Genomic DNA, 20,180 nt, shown 5'->3' with positions numbered 1-20,180 from the left:
TCTTTATTACATGCAAAAATAAAAAATCACCCATTATCTAGTTTAATGCTTATATATAGTTTTATGATCGAAATAAACCTAAATGTCACCTGAAATAAATAGTATGGCATAAACATTGTTTCATGGTAGAAAATATACATCAACACCACCTGTTGCTGAGGCTGGGAAACTTCTGTAAAGGGCCACGTGGCATATATTTTAGGCTTTCAGGGCTATAAGGTTTCTGTTGAAACTACTCAACTCTGAGCAGAGCCTGTAGCAGAAGCAGTCCCAGACCATTCTAAGTGGATGTGATGTAGTCCAATAAAACTTTACTTACAAAACAGGCAGCAAGCAGAATTTGGTATGGGAGTCATAAATCTATGATACCAATATACCATAATTACTTAATCTCCTATTTTGGGAAATTTATATAGTCTTCATCTTTTTTCACTATTAGTAATACTATATTAACATTTTAATTGCTAAATCTTCACGTATATTCTTATTTTTTTTCCTTAGAATAAATTCTGAAAATGTAATTTCTAGGGCTAAGAGTATATTCCTAAGGCTTTTAAAAATGAAAATAGATGACATAATACTTGCCTTACAATTGTAACTATGAGGAGTTCTCTTTGGTTCATTTGCAGTTTTGTGGGGTGGGGAAAGAATTATGGAGTGAAAATGTAGAAAGAAGCAAAGAAGGTGGAGGGAAGCAGATCGAGTTAATGATGGTGATATAAAACTTTTAGAAAAGATATTCTAGGAAGAAAATCTGAAAAATTCTATAAATATAAATTTCCCCATTCATATACCAGGTATTTTTGCAGGATATCTATAGAGTTTTATTTAAAAATTTGGTATATTGAGTTTGATGTTTGGGAAGTGTGGTTTACAAATTACAAAATAAGCATTTCTTATTCAGTCTCCTAAGATAATAATCAGCTTGTTTTAAAAAAGAAAAACAAAAAAGAAGACAATAAACTTTCCCATTCTGAATGATGATGAAGTCCTGTTAATTAGAGCAGGAACTGTCAAAATACCACTCATGGACCAAATCCCTACCGTGGCCTATTTCTATAAATGAAACGTTATTAGACCCCAGCCATTCCCATTCACTTAAGTAATGCCTCTGGCTGTTTTCAGGCTATAACAGCAGAGTTAAGTAGTTGTATCAGAAATAGTATGGCCCACAAAGCCTAAAAAATTTGCTGTCTGCCACTTTACACAAAATAATTTGCAGACCCTGGAATTAGAATAATGGTATGTGTTAGTCTTTCTGTTCATCGAACATGGATCTATAAAAATAAAGGTAATTTTGCTATGAATTAGTAAGATTTTAGATGCACATTTTTAAGAGAACAAATCCAGGAACTTAAAATATAGAAGGAAATGTGGGAAAGTAATATAAGAAATCTTGGAATACAGAGGACTTAATGTTTAGTGTAATTCTAAGTTCTGTGAAAGATTAGATTCAGAGCACCCAAGTACTGGCTGTTACAAAGTCACCTGCGGCACCTGCCTTTTATTTATACAATCCCTGCTTAAACACAGTTCAATAGTGGCCAACTCTACAAAGTTTTGCCATAGTGTCTTTAAAAACCAGCAGTTACACTGTGACCAGTTTCCATTGGGCTTTCCTGAAACAACTTTGTTGTAGTTTCTTAATTAGACATCAGTTAAATTGAAAAATTCAAACTCTTAAAAATTTTTTGAAAACTGTGTTATGTACATAGGCTTAATCTCCCAAAGATAATCTTTATCCCTACTAGACTTGTTGCCTTAATTCAGTTTGACATGACAATAAGGGGCAACATTCAGAAAGTAGCAATATTTTCTTTATCTCTACATGTTACCTAGAAACAGCTAATATCCTAAATCCTTTAAGAATCTCAAATCATCTAGTAATGTTTCCAATGGCATAGCTTTCTCTAACTATAAACTTTCTTTAAAAACTGTGTGTAGAACTCAGAGTATAGGAAAAGCCTTAGGACTGAAGACACAAGTTCCTCTTAATGAGGCCGCTAAACCTGAGTCCCTAGTACCACTTACCTGCCTGTGGACTTCTTTTATGATAGAGAAGCCTCTAATGCTGAAGCTACTGATTTTAGGGCATTTTCTCACAGCTGAACCTAATCCTAACCGAGGGGGTGAAGGTAGACGAGTTTAACTCTAAGGGACTGTGCTGCATGTGGTTCCACACATTTTTGCAGGGTGGAACTGATTGATGGAGGGAAATAAATAGAAGTTGTAGCTTTGTCAAGATAAAGCAATGTTATTACAGAACTACAGATTTTACAATAATAAAAGATACAATGTTAATAAATTGGCTCACATTTATTTTTACGCATTTCCCTTATCTTTCTGAATCTTTTATTTTATCTTCTCATTATTTTACTTTCTATGATACTGTTCTGTATTAGAGACATTAGTGCTATGCCAAGAATTTTTGTGCTGTGATTCTTCAGGAGATTGTTCGTGAGGGAGGATGGTGAGTGAAACACTGCACTGCCATCCAGCATCTCCAAGCTGCTGGAAAATCAGGAAGATACATCTGTGTGGATGCAGTGACTACATATTTGCATGGGACTTAGGGTCATTCAGGGTAGGAAAGTGCAATAGGCTGAGGACTCTTCACAATACCCGTACTTTCCAGAGTAACACTGATGGCAGTTCCATTAGTTGTATCAGAGTCTCTCTGTTTTTATAGATATTTTTTTTCAGATATTCAAAGGCTTTCACATCATTCCCTTCTCCTTACACAGTTATTCTGTTATGCTGAGGGTTTGTCAATTCATTTAATATATATTTATTTAACACATATTGTGTGTTTGTGCTACATCCTAGGGATATTAGGATCATTGAGGAAACAGGTGTTTATGGTAATACATAAGAACTGAGAAATTAAGGATTAAGGAAGCCAAAGTTAACTTTTTAAAATTGAACCAGCATGGTTAAATGGAAAGACATTAGTTTTAGATTTTGTTGATCTGTTTTCAAATCCTGATTCAGTTACTTAATAGCTCTGTGAAACTTTGTGATACTTGCAAGGTTATTCTAAGTGTTAGAAATAAATATATGTAAAGCACTTAGTCCAGTGCCTGCTGAGTAAGTTATTTCTGCATTTGTCCTAAGTAATATATCACAAATTACTGTAGTTCCAAAGCCTATAAAGAGAAAGATAATTTCTCTGGTCCCTACTTCACAGGACATGTGAAAAATAAATATTTTTTAAAATGCATGAACTTTGTGAGCACGTTCCGTATAGAGAAATCATTAGTAAAGATCACATTTTACAATTTGGTGTCATAAAATTCACCCAAATTTTCATTAAAATAAAGGGTCTGTAAAATTAGTATTTTAGGAACTTATAATATTTCTTATAAATATGCTGTTATACTAGTAATTCTGTCAACTAAAAAGGGGATACTTCTCTATCTCTCTACCTCCCTCACATCATGCTTCAGCATGCCAGTCACTTTTAACCAAATTGTGGTTTATATCCAGAATAGTAATGGTTATAACCTTTTTAAACATGAGATGTTTAAAAAAGCATTCAAGTAGATTATCAGTAAACTGATTAATTATATTTTCTTTAAGATTCATTCATGACTACAACCTGAATTTTTTCTATGTGAAGAATTCAAAAACTGCAATATTTAGGAAATAGTATCATGTATTTAGCAATTAAACTAAATAGCCAAAGAATTTGCTTTCAATTGAAAGTATTTTTTCCTCCTTTGATACTAAGTAGCATAACTGCTGTTAAAAATAGAAACTGAAATTGGTCTAAGGCAAGACCATTTGTAATTCTTCAAAAGTGTGAAAATGGATAGTTTAAATCAGAACTCTGTATTCAGAAGGGTGTTGATCTTATTCCATTATGTGACTTATCTTTCCAATTTTGCTCTACCATATGTAATAAGTTCTAGATTTAATAATTCTGTTATAACTACCTTCAAAGTAAGAGAAGCTGATGTTACTCATAAAAAAGTGTAAACACAGTTATTAACAGAACATCGAATCATTTCTTATACATTTTTGTAAATCATTCTAAATTATATTTAGGAAATACTAAACAATTACTTCCTTTCCTATCAAAAGAAAAAGCCCAGTGAAACAGAGTACGATAAGGGTTGGGCAAGAAGCCCGAGCTTGTGTTGGCAGGAGAGTACAGTGATAGTGAGTGACAGCGTGAGAAACATGGATGTGTTCTTCCACCACTGCTGCTCTCCTCTCTGCTTAAATTAGACAAATAGCATGGACGGAAGGGGAACTAGGGACAATGCTCAGGGAACAGGAGCCGCTTCCACACAGCTAGCTCTGCCAGATTCATGTGAGTAATGGTACACCTGCTTTTTGTTGTTGCTGTTGTTACTTAACCTTGTCATGGATACATTACTGTTTCTGTGGCACTTCTTTTGTGGGTTCTTACTCATATTACTTTCTTTATCATGGCTGTGCCAGATTGTCTGTGGGCAAGTTGGCACCATTTACCCCTTCTGCACCTTGCCTGATATAATGGCTTCCTGGGAAGTGTGTGTGCTTTTTTTCCCCCTCCTCTCATTGTGTCCTCTTGTGTCCCACTCCATCAGATGTGCAATTTAGATATCCAGAGGTCTGTTACAGACAACTGATCTGTAGAGATTTTATTTTGATTTGTTTGTATCTGGTTTTTCCCCCCATTTTCCCCTTCCCCAGTAGCAAAATTCCACACACTGAAACTGTTTTTACCTTCTTTCACCTAGAGCTGTCTCTGCCTTAGGGAAGTCTCTTGTTTGAAAACATTTATGCTGAGATAAACATTCATTGATCTACTTAGTCAACTTTCAGTGAATTTTTGTTAAGATTCATGACACTGCCAAGTGGCATTATAGGACTGTTCAGTGAAGTACATAAAACTAGTTAGATTGTGAGGGTGAAATAGTCAAACATGTTTTCACCAAAACTACTATTTAAATCATACTATAATGCTTATGTTTATAAAATGCTCCTAAGTGTTCTGTTGTAAGATACAGTTAAAACAGGTGGCTTTAACTATGGGTTAATTTTTTCAACCCTTACCTTATATGTGTTGTCATTAGAACATTTAAATGATGTAATTTTGAGCTTTGTACTGTTAACATTTTAAATGCATCTCAAGACTAAACTTTCTAATGTGTTACATTTTAGGTCAGAAGACATGTCTTCATCTACATGGCATCTTTCCTTACCTCTATGTGCCATACGATGGTTATGGACAACAGCCAGAAAGCTATCTGTCTCAGATGGCATTCAGTATCGACAGAGCACTTAATGTGGCTTTAGGCAATCCATCTTCCACTGCTCAGCACGTGTTCAAAGTGTCGTTAGTATCAGGAATGTAAGTATATGATATTACCTTTAAAAATTTTTATGTATCTATTTCTATTGCCATTCTAATTAAAAGAAATATCCAATTAAAATATACTCTTCATTTTTCTTTTATTTCTAATCTGATGGAACTAGGGAAAATTTCTTGCTGTAAATTTTTAAAGTTAGTTTTTATTGCAATACCATATAGATGGCTAACAGTCATTTTTGTTTAATCTTTTCTGTTTCTCTGCTTTCAAAAACTAGAAATTCAAGTAATTCACTCAACAAATATGAATTAAGCACCTCTGTGTGCCAGGCACTGCTCTTGGTGTTTGGAATATACTGGTGAACAAAACAATGATTTCTGCCTCCATGGAGGTTACATTTAGTAATGGGAAACAGAAAATAGCAATAGATATAACATGAAATAAATGTATTTATTACTTGATAATTACTGCTATAGAATAAAAGATGAAGAGCAGGATAAGAAGGATTAGTAGTATAGGGTGGGGAAGTAGACTCGTGGCAATTTTATATAAGGTAATAAAAGGGAGGTCTTATTGACTAGCAGTTTGACATTTGAGCAAAGCCTTAACTGTGAGGGAGTAGGAACAGCATAGATGCAGGTGACTGGAACGGAAGGAGGAAAGAATAGGACAAAATGAGGTTAGGGAGATAGGAGAGAGGGTGGAGATCATGTTGGCCAGTGGTTCTCAAAATATGATTTCCATACGTTGGTTTCCAGGATCACGAACATCAACTTTACCTGGTTTGATAACCATGAGAATGTACCTCTGAGATCTCTAAATACAGGGAGCATAATTGAATAACAGCCCCAGCTGCTGCACTAAAATCCATCTATCATCCCATAGCTGTAAAATTCCTTTCCATAGACTATATCCCAGCCCATGACTCAGCATGGCAGGGATAGTACGGCAGTCCTGTTCCTGGGAGACACCTGAGGACTCTGACAGCCTTTTTGAACTTTCATTACAGTCACACTGCAATAGAAGACATCTCTACCAATCTTCCCCCTCTCCCTGTCTCCTTTACTTGGGATCAGACCTGTATCTAAGTCAGGTGGCTGCTAAAGTTTGAGAACTGCCATAGGCTGTTCCAGGGATTGGCTTTTACTCTGAGCTATTGCATGATTTTGAGCAACCACTATCTAGCTTAAACTTAAAAGGATTACTTTAGCAACTATTAAGAATAGATCATAAAAGAATAAGGATGGAAGCAGAGAGAGCATTAGGACTCTGTTTCATTAATCCGAGTGAAAAAAATACCCTGGCTAGCACTAGGGTAATTGCAGGGGAGTAATGAGAAGTGGTTAGCTTCTGGATCTATTCTGAAAGTTGAGTCAACAAGATTGGTTGTCTCATTGGATGATGGTTTTGAGAGGAATCAGGGACGACTATAAAAGTTTGAGTCTGTACTGCTAAAAGAATGGAAGGTGCAGGTAGAGCAGGCTGGCAGGAAAGATTTGGAACTTATACTGGAACATAATGAGTTTGATAGGTCTTTATGAAATCCAAGTGGAGATCTTAAATCTGTATACTTCTTCTACCTTAATCTAGTCTATCTTCTGGACCACCATAGTATCATTTTAAATGAATTCCCTTCTTCTATTCTTGTCTCACTCCAAAGTCACAAAATTACTCTTCTTATAATGTATATTGATACTTTCAAAGTCCTTGAGTGGCTTCACATTATTCTTAGAATAAAATTTAAACTTCTAACCACAGCCAATGTGATCTCGCCCCTGCTACCTCTGTAACTTTGTTCACTATGTTCCATCCAGGAACATTGGTCTTTTAGTTTCTCTGATTTGCCAAGCTCTTTCCCACCTTTGCACATGCAGTTGCCTTTCCTTGAGTTCTTCATCCTTCTCCCATCCTTCAAATCCTCTAACCTGTCCAAAGAAGTTTTCTCTGACTTCTCCACTTTAAATAGATTTATTGTGTATCTCAGCCTATGCTTTGTTTCCTTCAACACTTAATAGAGTTTTAATTATTTTAATTTTTTTTGTTTATATACTTATTTTTTATGTTTCTCCCACCATCAAGTAAGTTTCATGAGAAAAATGACCATATTTGTCTTGTCTATCATTATATACCCAGCACCTTAAATGGTGTTGGGCACTTAGTAGATAGGGCTCAATAGCTATTTGGTGGAATTAAGTGAATGAGGTGAAAGTTCATACCCCTCTTATGACAGCAGTAATTATGTTGAAGGTAATCATCAGCTTTATATTCCTACTTTTTTGTGTTTAGTAGTTTCTAAGAACTTTTCCATACGTACTATTTCAAAGTCGAATCTCCAAACAGCCTAGTAAAATGAATAATTAGTTACCAATCTTTCTATATTTTTGATGGGTATTTGTTAAAGGCATTACCATATTTTTTAATAAATCTGGATACCCAGGGCAAAAGATGAGCTGTCCATCTAATATATGGCTGCCATTTTTTCCCTCATATTTCATTGTTTTGGGGGAGGTTTTTCTCTTACCTAGATCCCCTTTTCCCTTACCATACATTCTAGCTTATGGGATTCCTTTACTTCTTCCATATTCCTTACTTCTTTAAGATAGACAAGGTTGCATCACCTACCAAATTAAAATTTGTACAAGATGTATTAATTCCAGTCTCCCTGGACTATGCATTATCCTGAGGCTGAGTTACGAGATAGGACCACAACATGACCTTAGCCTTATTTCGGGGATTCTTTGACACTTGTGTACTAGGAACCTTTGAGTCAGTGTGGACTGCTGGTGACCCTACTAATAGTGATTCCACAATGTTCTGTCTTCAACAGCCCTGCTTGGCTCCTGTAAAAGCATGCCTGTGGCTTCTTTTATGGAGTCAGTCCATCTCATATTTGGTCTTCCCCTCTTCCTGCTGCCTTCTATTTTTCTCAGCATTATTGTCTTTTTCAAGAACACTGCCTTCTTGTGATGCGCCTGAAGTAGGAGAGCTCCTGTTAAAAGATTCTAACTTCATCTAAGTTAATTAGCTGAGATTTTTTCCTTATTTGTGCTTATTTTTCTTCTCATTGTTATATTAAAGAACTAACTCTAATTACCAGATATAATTTTCTAAGAATAAAAATATCTGCCCTCAAACTCTGTTCCATTCTACTTTCTTCCCCCCACAGAGTCTCTCTGTTGAGATTTTTTTGGCAAAATCAACTATAGCCAACAATAGGAAGTAAGGGTTGTAAGGTCAATTATGCAGAGACTTGCTTGGCCAGAAGAAACACGAATCTGAAATTATGGAGTTTTCAGGCTATATTTTGGGGCAGTAGATAAGAAAACAGAATCCTAAATTTACAAAATATTTTAGAGGTTTGATAGACTAAACTTATATTAAGTTTTTGAAATTGTGAGATTGTATATGTAAAAAACTAAAGATTGTTAACAGACCACCAATTCAGATTTAATTGTTTCCCCCATTTATCTGACTAAAGATCAGTCATATCTCCAGACAGAGAGGGATATTTACATATATGAAAAATACAGCATGAGGGATGAAGAGTTGAATTTTGTAAATGAGAGAGAGAAGATTATTTAATATGTCTCTCACCCCTTTCTTCATGGCAAACAAAATGGGGTGTATAGCAGCAAACTAGACAGCAAATGTTAAGTGTTATCAAAAAAAAAAGGCAAAGAAGGGTGAAGAGTAAGGGATAAGTAGTGATGGTCAGAAAAGGGCTTTCTGGGGAGGTAAGTTTAAGCAGAGACCTGAGTGCATATTGAAAGCAAGTCATGCAAAAGTTTAGGGCAGAGGAAATGGAATGGCAAGTTACTTGAGAGTGGATCAAGTTAGAGGGGCTGAAATGTTTAGAATGGCTGAAGGGAAAAGGAAGAGTTGTATGATGTAAGATTGGAGCGAGTGATGAGGGTGACATAAAGAACCTTTCAGACCTTGGTAAATAGTTGGATTTTTAAAAAATAGAAATTGCTTTACAGGAATCATACACATGGCACTGATCTAAAGCTTTAAACAGCTTTTTTTTTTTTAAAGTTGTTTAAATATACTTCATATACTGACTCCACTGCCAAATTTCTCCTATATTTGACATCCACTAACTAACTACACTGTGAGATGTGATAGAGAGAAGTGGTGTCCTACTAAGACTAAGTTCTCTCTAGTACCCATCATAAGGGGACACTATTTTTAAAATGAAAGGTACATGACTACACTCCAGGAAGACAAACAACCCAATTAAAAAATGGGCAAAGGACTTGAACAGACACTTCTCCAAGGAAGACATACAGAGGGCCCAGAGACATATGAAAAGATGCTCAGCATCACTAGCCATCAGAGAGATGCAAATTAAAACCACAATGAGGTACCATCTCATACCAGTTAGAGTGGCCGACATAAACAAATCAACACAAATGTTGGAGAGGATGCAGAGAAAAGGGAACCCTAGTGCACTGTTGGTGGGAATGCAGACTGGTGAGGCCACTGTGGAAAACAGTATGGAATTTCCTCAGAAAACTAAAAATGGAACTGCCCTTTGACCCAGCAATTCCACTGCTGGGATTATACCCTAAGAACCCTGAAACACCCATCCAAAAGAACTTGTGCACCCCAATGTTCATGGCAGCACAATTTACAATAGCCAAGTACTGGAAGCAACCTAAGTGCCCATCAGCAAACGAGTGGATCCCAAAACTATGGTATATTTACACAATGGAATTCTACGCAGCAGAGAGAAAGAAGGAGCTTATACCCTTTGCAACGGCATGGATGGAACTGGAGAGCATTATGCTAAGTGAAATAAGCCAGGCGGTGAGGGACAAATACCATATGATCTCACCTTTAACTGGAACATAATCAACAAAAGAAAAAAGCAAACAAAATATAAACAGAGACATTGAAATTAAGAACATTGTAACAATAGCCACAGGGGAGTGGGGAGGGGATAGTGGGGAGAGGGGTCTATAGGAGCTATAAAGGACACAAGGACAAAATCAAGGGGGAGGGTAGAGGTGGGGGAGGGAGGTAGGACTGGCTGGGGTGGGGTGGAGGGAAGGGGAGAAAATGCAGACAATTGTAACTGAATAAAAATAAATAAATAAACTTTTTAAAAATAAAATAAAATAAAATGAAAGGTAAAGGAATTCCAGTCAAGATAGTGGGGGAGACAGACAAGGCTCACCTCTTGGCACAACCACTTCAAAATTACAACTAAAATGTAGAGCAGTCATCATTCAGAACTGTCAGAAATTGAGTTGAGTGCTGGCTGGTATGGCTCAGTTGATTGAGTGTCGGCCTGAGAACAAAGGGGTCACTGGTTCAATTCCCAGTTGGAGCACATGCCTGGATTGTGGGCCAATTTCCCAGTACGGGGTACAACCACACATCGTTTTTTTTCCCTCTTTCTCCCTCCCTTCCCTTCTCTCTCTAAAAATACATTTTAAAAATCTTTAAATAAAAAAAAGAAATCAAGTTGAATGGAAGTCTGACAACTATAGAATTAAAGAAACCATATCCATCCAGACTGGTAGGAGGAGCTTAGATGCAGAATGGGCTGGGCCCTCACCTATGTGTGGTGGATAAAAATTCAAGAGGGATATCTCGGGAGTGAGGAGTCCCAGCCCCACACCAGGTCCCCCAGCTCAGGCTTCCAGTTCTGGGAAGACACATCCTACAACTTCTGGCTGCAAAAACCAGTGGGGATTAAGTGTGTGGCAGAAACTGCTGGAGCCCTAAGCAGTTCCTCTTAAAGAACTCACACATGGACTCACCTACTCAGACTTATTCCCTTTGAGCTCTAGCACCAGGGTAGCAGCTTGAAAGGCACTGGTAGTATACAGGGAGAAACTGTGAAGTATCTGGCATCAAGGTAAGCAGAGGCCATTGTCCCTTTTTTAAACCCTCCACCCACAGAGGCAGCAAGCTAGTGCCATATCTCAGACTCCATCAACCTGGCTAGCACTGTTTGTCCCACCTTGGAGATCCCCAGAGACCCCATCCCACCCAACTTACGGGCCCACCCAAGCTGCTTTTCCATATGAATGACTGGTCATGGCTCATGTTCCACAACTGCCTAAATCCTATCAAAACAAGCAACACCTGGCCTCAGTCCCAGGCCCAGCACTAGCAGCAGCTAGTTTAGTTTCACAGCTTGGCTTAGCCTGCAAATCTCCCAGTCCAACACAAGTAGCAGCCTTCTCAGATTGCTTTATAGCTCAGGAAGGGTGGCCCCAGGTTGATCTTGGCCTGTAACATCTGGGAAACCCCAGGGCCAGCACACCCAGTGGACAACTACAGACCACATCAGAGCACCACCACTCTGCCCCTGTATAGGTGATCCTCTGTGGAGGGTGGAATTTGGTAGTAAGTGGTCACAGCCAATCCTTGCAGCTGACTGGCCTGGGTAAATCCCTCCCATTGATCTGCCAATAGCAACCAAGGTTCAACTACAAGAGGAGGGTGTACTCAGCCCACAGGAAGGGCATACCTCAAGTACCCAACTTGGGTGATAGAGGAGGCTGTGTGCCACTGGACCCTACAGGGCACCAACTTCATTAGGCCACACTATCAAGACACAGAATCAAAGCAGTTCTACTTAATGCATAGAAACAAACACAGGGAAGCTACCAAAATGAGGAGACAAAAAAACATGGCCCAAATGAAAGAACAAATCAGAACTCCAGAAAATAAACTAAACGAAATAAAGATAAACAATCTGTCAGATGCAGAGTTCAAAACACTGGTTATAAGGATGCTCAAGGAACTTAGTGAGAACCTCAGTAGCATAAAAAAGATCTAGTCAGAAATGAAGGATACACTAATTGAAATAAAGAAAAACAGGGAAACAATAGTAGAGTGGATGGAACTGATAATCAGATCAATGATTTGGAATGTAAGGAAGCAAAAAACAACCAGTCAGAAAAAGAAGAAAAAAAGAATTAAAAAAAAAAAATGAGGATAGTATAAGGAACCTCTGGGACAACTTCAAGAGGTCCAACATTTGCCTCATAGGAGTGCCAGAAGGAGAAGAGAAAGAGCACGAAATTGGAAATCTATTTGAAAAAATAATGAAACAAAACTTCCCTAATTTGGTGAAGGAAATAGACATGCAAGTCCAGGAAGCACAGAGTTTCCCAAACAAGATGGATGCAAAGAGGCCCACACTAAGACACATCATAATTAAAATACCAAAGGTTGAAGATAAAGAATCTTAAAAGATGCAAGAGAAAAGCAGTTAGTTACCTACAGGCAAGTTCCCTTAAGACTGTCAACTGATTTCCAAAAAGAAACTTTGCAGGCTAGAAGGGATTAGCAAGAAATATTCAAGGTCATGGAAAGCAGGGTCCTGTGGCCAAGATTGCTCTACCCAGCAAAGCTATCATTTAGACTCGAAGGGCAGATAAAGAGTTTCCCATACAAGAAAAAACTAAAGGAGTTCATCATCACCAAACCATTATTATATGAAATGTTAAAGTGACTTATTTAAGAAAAGAAGATCAAAACTATAAACAACAAAATGGCAAATAATACAAATCTATCAACAATTGAATCTAAAAAACTAAGCAAACAAGAAGAACAGACAGAATCATGGATACGGAGAGTGTTTTGATGGTTGTCAGGTCAAAGGGGATTGTGGGGGAATGGGTGAAGAGGTGAGGGGAGTAGGAAGTACAAATAGGTAGTTACAGAATAGACATGGGGATGTAAAGTACAATATAGGAAGTGGAGTAGCCTAAGAACTTACACACAGGACCCATGGACATGAACAGTGGTGTAGGGATTGCCCGAGGGAGTGGGGGGGTACTGGGTGGGGTAGGGACAAAGGGGGAAAAATCAGGACAACTATAATAGCATAATCAATAAAATATAATTAAAAAATAGGGTTATATCACAAAACCCCAAGTGAGTTAATATATTTTTTAAAGATTTTATTTATTTACTTTTAATGAGAGGGGAAGGGAAGCAGACACACAGAGAGAGAAATATTTGAAATCTGGCCCTGTGAGAGAGAAACAGTTGCCTATCATACACCCCCAGCTGGGAACCTGACCCATAACCCAGGCAGGTGCCCTAAGTGGGAATTGAACCCGTGACCTTTTGGTTCGCAGGCCACTGCTCAATCCAGTGAGCCACACCAGCCAGGGCTGAAAGTAATATTTTTTAAAAATGAGAGTTGATTGGGTATATTCACCTAAAGATTTAATCAATCACTTATTTATAGACATACTAAGCAGGTGCAGAACTATCTATTTAGTCTATAAATTCATACCTGTTCACATATTGCTTCTATTTACATTGTCTCTGAAAAGGGTCGTGTGTATATCAGATGTACAAGTATAGTTTCAGATCCTCCTGAAATGATGAAACATTATAGCCCAACTTATTTTGTCTTGTATTGAGGACTTGTTTCCCTATCATATAGATTTTTGTTTCTTCCTGCCCCATTCCAGTTGATGCCCCGAGAAAAACCCAGCCTCAACACAATTAGGGTCCTTAAGTAAGTCCATGGTTTTTTCAGTCCCCTAAGTTCCTATCTACACAGTTTTCAAAGGCTTCACTCGAAACTTAAACGTGTGTGTGTGTGTGTGTGTGTGTGTGTGATAGTTACACACAAACATATGCATAATGGGTAAACTGTCTCTGCCTAATGAACTTGCAAAATTAATAATAAACAGATGGTTGAGGAAAATGATAAATGCTGTTCATTAAAGGACTTTGTAGATGAAGAACTTTTAGTTTTTGACAGAAAAAAATGGTAAATGGGAGAACGTGCTTGAAAGATCTGTTTTTCTCATATGCGCTCAGAGCAAAAAGTGCCACTTTCGAAGAATCATGATGATTTGCTGTTCTTTTTTTCCTCTAGTTTTTAAAAGTGTCATTTTAAAAGTTTTTTTGAAAAGTAACCAGATTTTAATATTTCACATGTTAACCTATGGTAGTTTCAATTGCAAAGGTCTTGGAGTTTTTGTATTGGGGCCAGGGTTTGGGGTAATATTTAATATAAGAAAGACTGAATTACGCCAGCTGAGTTGAATTAGAGCAGTAAGTTATATTATTTCATCTCCGAATGATGAAAATAATTTGATTTTCTTTCTTTTATTCCAGGCCTTTTTATGGTTATCATGAGAAGGAAAGACACTTTATGAAGATCTACCTTTACAATCCTGCAATGGTGAAAAGGTACAAAGTTAAATGAAATAAAAACAGGAATAACTATCACTTAAGTATTTTAATAATAAAAAGAGAACTCTAGAAGAAAGTCTGATGTAGTTTGTGGCATTACTAATGAAAGAGACTGTAATAGGTCCATCTATGCATAGGAAGGATATTTTAAGGGTGAAGGGACCTTGGTTTATAGCTCCTAACTGCTGCTTTTCTGTCTCAGATTTAGAGACTTGTGGAAGTAGATAAGGAGCCATCCTGGCTCCCATGTATGATCTGAGTGCCCTGTTGACCAGACCAGATTTCAATACCAAGAAAAATTAGCTCTTTAGTTTGAAAGAAATGAGAAATGTGTGAGAGGGAGGGAGGTCAGAGTGGGAGGGCTTCTGAGGTCTCAGAATCCTGTTTACTCCTTATTGGTAGTTAGTGAAATTTTATATCCTGGATTTATTTGTTTTGTTTCTATTTGATTTTCTTTCTTTTCTCATTAAGTCTCCCTTAAGACCTATAGCTTATTCTCTCAATCATCCTGGAGCCAGTGTTATTGAGAGCAGGAAGGGCACATATAGAGAAGACTTCAGTCATCCTCTAGGGTTCAAAACAAGTGTTTCCATCCTACCCTGGAAAAGTGCTGAGTGTTGATTTTTCAGAAGAGCTTCTCTGCCAGTAGGAACTAGGTTCCAAAGGTTACCTTTTAGTAAGATACAAACTGGATGTTTCCCCAGAAGGTATTTAGATACGAAGGAGATGAGGTTTACTCTAAATTAGTCCATAAGTACACTGAATCACAGTGGTTATTTCCTTCTCTGGGTAATCAATGAAAATTAGTTTTCTTTATTATCTGACCCCAACCTTACCCTAAACAGCTTCTGTTCCGTAGGGCACCAAAACAATATTTAAGAATAGGCAATGATGTTTTCCATCCCATTTCTCCTCCAGTCACACTTTCTCATATCCATGGAGCAAACCCTGTGGATTCTTAGCCTCTTTTGCATACACAATGGCAAGAGTAAACCTCAATCATTTTTTTCTCATTTTTGTCCCCAATTGTGCCAAGGGGGAACTATGAACAAAATTTGTGTCTTTTATAAATAACCTGTAAGCTGTAGTTCTGCTTGAATTATAAATATAACCTATTTTTCTTCCTGTGACTATAGCAATCAAATATTTATTGAACTATTTCCAATAAGTTTGCTTTAAATTATATAGTCAGCTTCTCATAGTGCCTATCTGAAATTCCCCAATTGATTGATGGATTCATTCATTTATTTTTAATAAATACTTATAAAATGCCTACATTTTTTGATGTACTATGGTATTTGCTGGGTAAGCATCGGTGAACAAAGTTTATGTGGTTCTGCTCTTAGGGATCTTATAGCCTAGCAGGAAAGACAGATAATAAACAAGTAACCTAAATATCTAACCTGAAATCATGATGTATGCTATGAAGGAAAGAACAGTTTTGTGAAAGAAAACATTTTATCTTGTATTTGTTATTTTTTTATAACACCTTCACATGTGAATCATTTGTTATGGTATTTGTTTAATACATAATGCAGTGGTTAAGAGCCCAGACCAAATTACCTACACTGAAAATCTGGTTCTACTACTTACTAGCTGGGTGGCTTTGGGAAACTTGTTTAATCTCTTGCTCATCTATGAATAGTGTTAATTTTGGTACATATTGTTCTGATAATCAAAATCTATAAATCATTCAGAACAGTGCCTGTCATATTATAAGTGCTGTGTAAATATTGACTGTAGTATAATATGTAAAATGTTAAAGTACAACTTTCGGACCTTACCCTCACTCAGAGCTCTCTTCCCTAGAGGCAGACACTTTTAGGAGTTTGGTATACATCCTTCTATTTTCTTCATATATACACACATACATATATACACACATACATATGTACACTTACACACGTGCACACACATATCTTCTTCTTTAAATTTCCATATAAAATTGGTATCATACTAGAATGTAAGTCCACAAGGGCAAAGATTTTTCTGCTAAAGTTTACTGATGAATCCCCAGTCTTTAGAATAGTGTCTGGCACATAATAGTTAATGAATAACTGTTTGTGAAATGAGTGAACACTATACTTATCATTTGGGGACTGGCTTCTTGATTCCTCTAGTTGTTCATCACCTGTGATTTTTGCTTCCATTCTCCTTAAACTACCTACTCTATTGACCACACCCTAGAACTTGTCCTACTTCTCAGATTTTAAATGCAAACGTCTTGGTTTCTGACTACAATCTTCCATGTCTTTTTTAACAAGTTTTTGAAATAATTTACGAGTCACAAAATACACATTATATACACACACAGAATTTATGATTTTTAGGAAATGTACTGAGTTGTGCACCTATCAGTGTTAGAACCTATTCATGGTTCCAGCAAGATTTTTTGTCTCTTTTTTCTATCTTTTTTAACTCTGTCCCACTCTACCAGTTTTTAGCCTTCAAACTCCTTGGCCCCACTCTACTACTTTCACATTTGTAGCTCTCTCCTACAACTAATTTCTTTTCTTTCCATCTTAGATTCTATTCTTTTACCATTTCAACTCCTTTTCCTGTCGGGTGAAACCATCAATTCTGAATTAATCCACTTATTTACTTTCTGCTAAACTCCATTTTCTCATTACTGCAGGATACCCCCCCCCCCCAAAAAAAAGTAGAAAAAAAAAATCACAACAGATTGGTGCCACTGTAAATTTATGGTCTTCAACTTCACCTGGGCCCTTCCTTCCCTTACCTCCCTTACTTCTACTTTTCTCTAATTAAGCCTCTGCTTACCATTCTCTACTCTCTTTACTCAAATGTTAAGTCCATCCTGAAGCTTTGCCTCCTACCTCATAGAGAAAATAGAACCCATCATACTAGAACATTGGTTGTCAAAGTGTGGACTGGGATTTCTGAGACCTTTTGAGGGTATCTACACAATCAATATTACTTTCATAGTGATACTAAGATGTGATTTGTCTTTTTCACTGTGTTCACTGGTTGGGGGGTAAAATTGCTGGCACCTTGGTCCATATAAGGATAACAGCATAAAACTACAGTACCTTCTCCCCTTATTCTAGGAGATATGTTCCAAGACCCCCAGTGGATGCTTGAAACCAAATCCTATATACAGTATGCTGTGTTTCTTCCTATACTTACATACGCTTTACCATTTCACTTTGGCACAGCTGAGTTGCCGGCATCACTCTTCTTACGCTTTGGGACCATTACTAAATAAAAATAAGGGTTACTTGAACACAAGCACTGCAGTGCCTCAGCAGTCAATCTGATAACCGAGATAGCTACCAAGTGACTAACAGGCAGGTAGCATGTACAGTGTGGATATGCTGGACAAAAGGATGATTTACATCTTGGACAGGATGGAACAGGAATACAAGAGATTTCATCGTGCTATTGAGAATAGCATGCAATTTAAAACTTAAGAATTGTCTGTTTCTGGAATTTTTTCTTCAATATTTTCAGACCATGGGTGACCTTGAGTAACTGAAACCATGGAAAGTGAAACTGGATAAGGTGAACAACTTGTACTAGTTGTTGTATTTTTCACTACTGAACACTCTCAGATTTAAAAAAAAGCCAGTTTTACTTAAGAGCATTTATGAGGATATGGTAAAAATTACTAATTTTATTAAATCTTGACCCTTGAGTATACACGTTAATATTTTATGTGACAAAATGAAAGTAAGCAAGACACACATCTTCTGTGTACTGAAGTGCTATGAATGAGTGTCTCAAGAGAAAAGCACTTTTATGATTGTTTTTAGTTGCAAGCTGTACTAATCACTGTTTTTGTTAATGGAACACCATTTTTACTTGAAAGAACATCTGATAAGTAAAAAAAGTTAAAGTGATTTGCCCATTTGACAGACATCTCAAAAATGAATGAAATGAGCCTGTCACTTAAAGAAGAAAACTCACAGTATTTATTGCTAATGATAAAATTTGACCTTTTAAGCCAACAGAACATTAGAATTTTTAAAATATATATTGTACTGTGAATTTTATTTTTTTATTATTTTTATTTTTCAATTATAGATGACATACAATGTTATATTAGTTTCCGGTGTACACCCTAGTGTACATTAGACATTACCGTATTTTTCAGACCATAAGATGCACCTAGGTTTTAGAGGAAGAAAATAGGAAAAAAAAATTTGAAGCAAAAAATGTGGTAAAGTATTTAATAACATCCTTTAAAGCAGAAATCCTGTAGCGAGCCAGATAAGCTACATTCGGACTATAAGATGCACCCCCATTTTCCTCCCAAATTTGGGGGTGAAAGTGTGTCTTACAATCTAAAAAATACAGTATATAACTTACTAAGTGATTATCCCAATAAATCTCATACCCGTCTGACACCATACATAGTTATTAGAACACTGCTGACTGTATTCCCCATGCTGCACTTTACATCCCACAACTACTCTGTAAATACAAGTTGTACTTCTAAATCCCTTCACCTTTTTCACCTGTCCCCCAACCCCTCTCCCAACTGGCAACCATCAAAATATCTCTGTGAGTCTGTTTCTGTTCTGTTTGTTCATTTATTTTGATTTTTAGATTCAGTTGTTGATAGATATGTATTTATTGTTATTATTCATATCTTTTTTTTTTCTCTTAAAGAAGACCCTTTAACATTTCATGTTATACTGGCTTAGTGGTGGTGAACTCCTTTAGCTTTTTATTGTCTGCGAAACTCTTTGTGTGTCCTTTGATTCTAACTGACAGCTTTGCTGAATAGAGTAATCTTGGTTGTAGGTCCTTGCTTTTCATTGCTTTGAATATTTCTTGCCACTCTCTTCTGGCATGTGAAGTTTCTGTTGAGAAATTACCTGACAGTCTTATAGGAACTCCCTTGTAGGTAACTAACTGGTTTTCTCTTGCTGCTTTTAAGATTCTCTTTGTATTCAACCTTTTGCATTTTAATTATTGTGTGTCTTGGTGTGGGTCTTTTTGGGTTCATCTTGTTTGGGACTCTGTGCTTCCTGGACTTATGTCCGTTTCCTTTACCAAGTAAGGGAAGTTTTCTGTCATTTTTTCAAATAGGTTTTCAATTTCATGCTCGCTTTCTTCTCCATCCAGTGTCCCCTTGATGTGAATGTTGGTATGCTTGAAGTTATCCCAGCGGCTTCTTATACTATATTCATATTTTTTTATTCTTTTTTTTCTTTTTCTATTCTGATTGGGTGGTTTTTGTTTCCTTATATTCCAAATCACTTACTTGATTCTCAGTATAATCTACGTTCCTTTTGATTAGTTGAAAATTATTCTTCATTTCAGTTAGTGTAGCCTTCATTTCTGATTGGTTCTTTTTTATGGTTTCTATGTCCTTTTTCATGCTCTTGAAGTTCTCACTAAGTTCCTTGAGCATCCTTATAACCACTGTTTTGAACTCTGTATCTGGTAGTTTCTTTGTCTACATTTCATTTAGCTCTTATCCTGGAGATTTCTCCTGTTCTTTCATTTGGGACCTGTTTCTTTGCCTCCACATTTTGACTGCCTCCGTAATGTTTGTTTCTATGTTTTAGGTAGGGCTGCTGCGTCTCCTGGACTTGTATGCTAGGTGTCCTGTAGGGCCTAGTGCCACCGCCTTGCCAGTCACTTGAGCTGGGCACTCCAGGTGCACCCCTTTGTGGGCTGTGTATATCATCCTGTGATAGTTTAGCCTTGATTGCTGTTGGCATCACTGGG

The 20,180-nt window shown here is 37.0% G+C and overlaps 1 protein-coding gene across 5 annotated transcripts in view; it reads left to right on the top strand.

The window, feature by feature from the left end:
• REV3L (REV3 like, DNA directed polymerase zeta catalytic subunit) overlaps window positions 1–20,180 on the top strand; it is a 167,136-nt gene that overhangs the window by 47,598 nt on the left and 99,358 nt on the right. For all 5 annotated transcript variants that reach the window (XM_071219649.1, XM_045188684.3, XM_024551816.3 and 2 more), the window contains 2 exons: window positions 5,152–5,341; window positions 14,403–14,477. In XM_071219649.1, coding sequence (XP_071075750.1) covers window positions 5,247–5,341; window positions 14,403–14,477 — 170 coding nt within the window. In that variant the 5' untranslated portion in view covers window positions 5,152–5,246. The remainder of the gene's footprint in view (window positions 1–5,151; window positions 5,342–14,402; window positions 14,478–20,180) is intronic.

The sequence above is a fragment of the Desmodus rotundus genome, chromosome 11, assembly GCF_022682495.2.
Source record: "Desmodus rotundus isolate HL8 chromosome 11, HLdesRot8A.1, whole genome shotgun sequence".
Classification (NCBI taxonomy): domain Eukaryota; kingdom Metazoa; phylum Chordata; class Mammalia; order Chiroptera; family Phyllostomidae; genus Desmodus; species Desmodus rotundus.
This window is presented reverse-complemented; position numbering and strand designations above follow the sequence as displayed.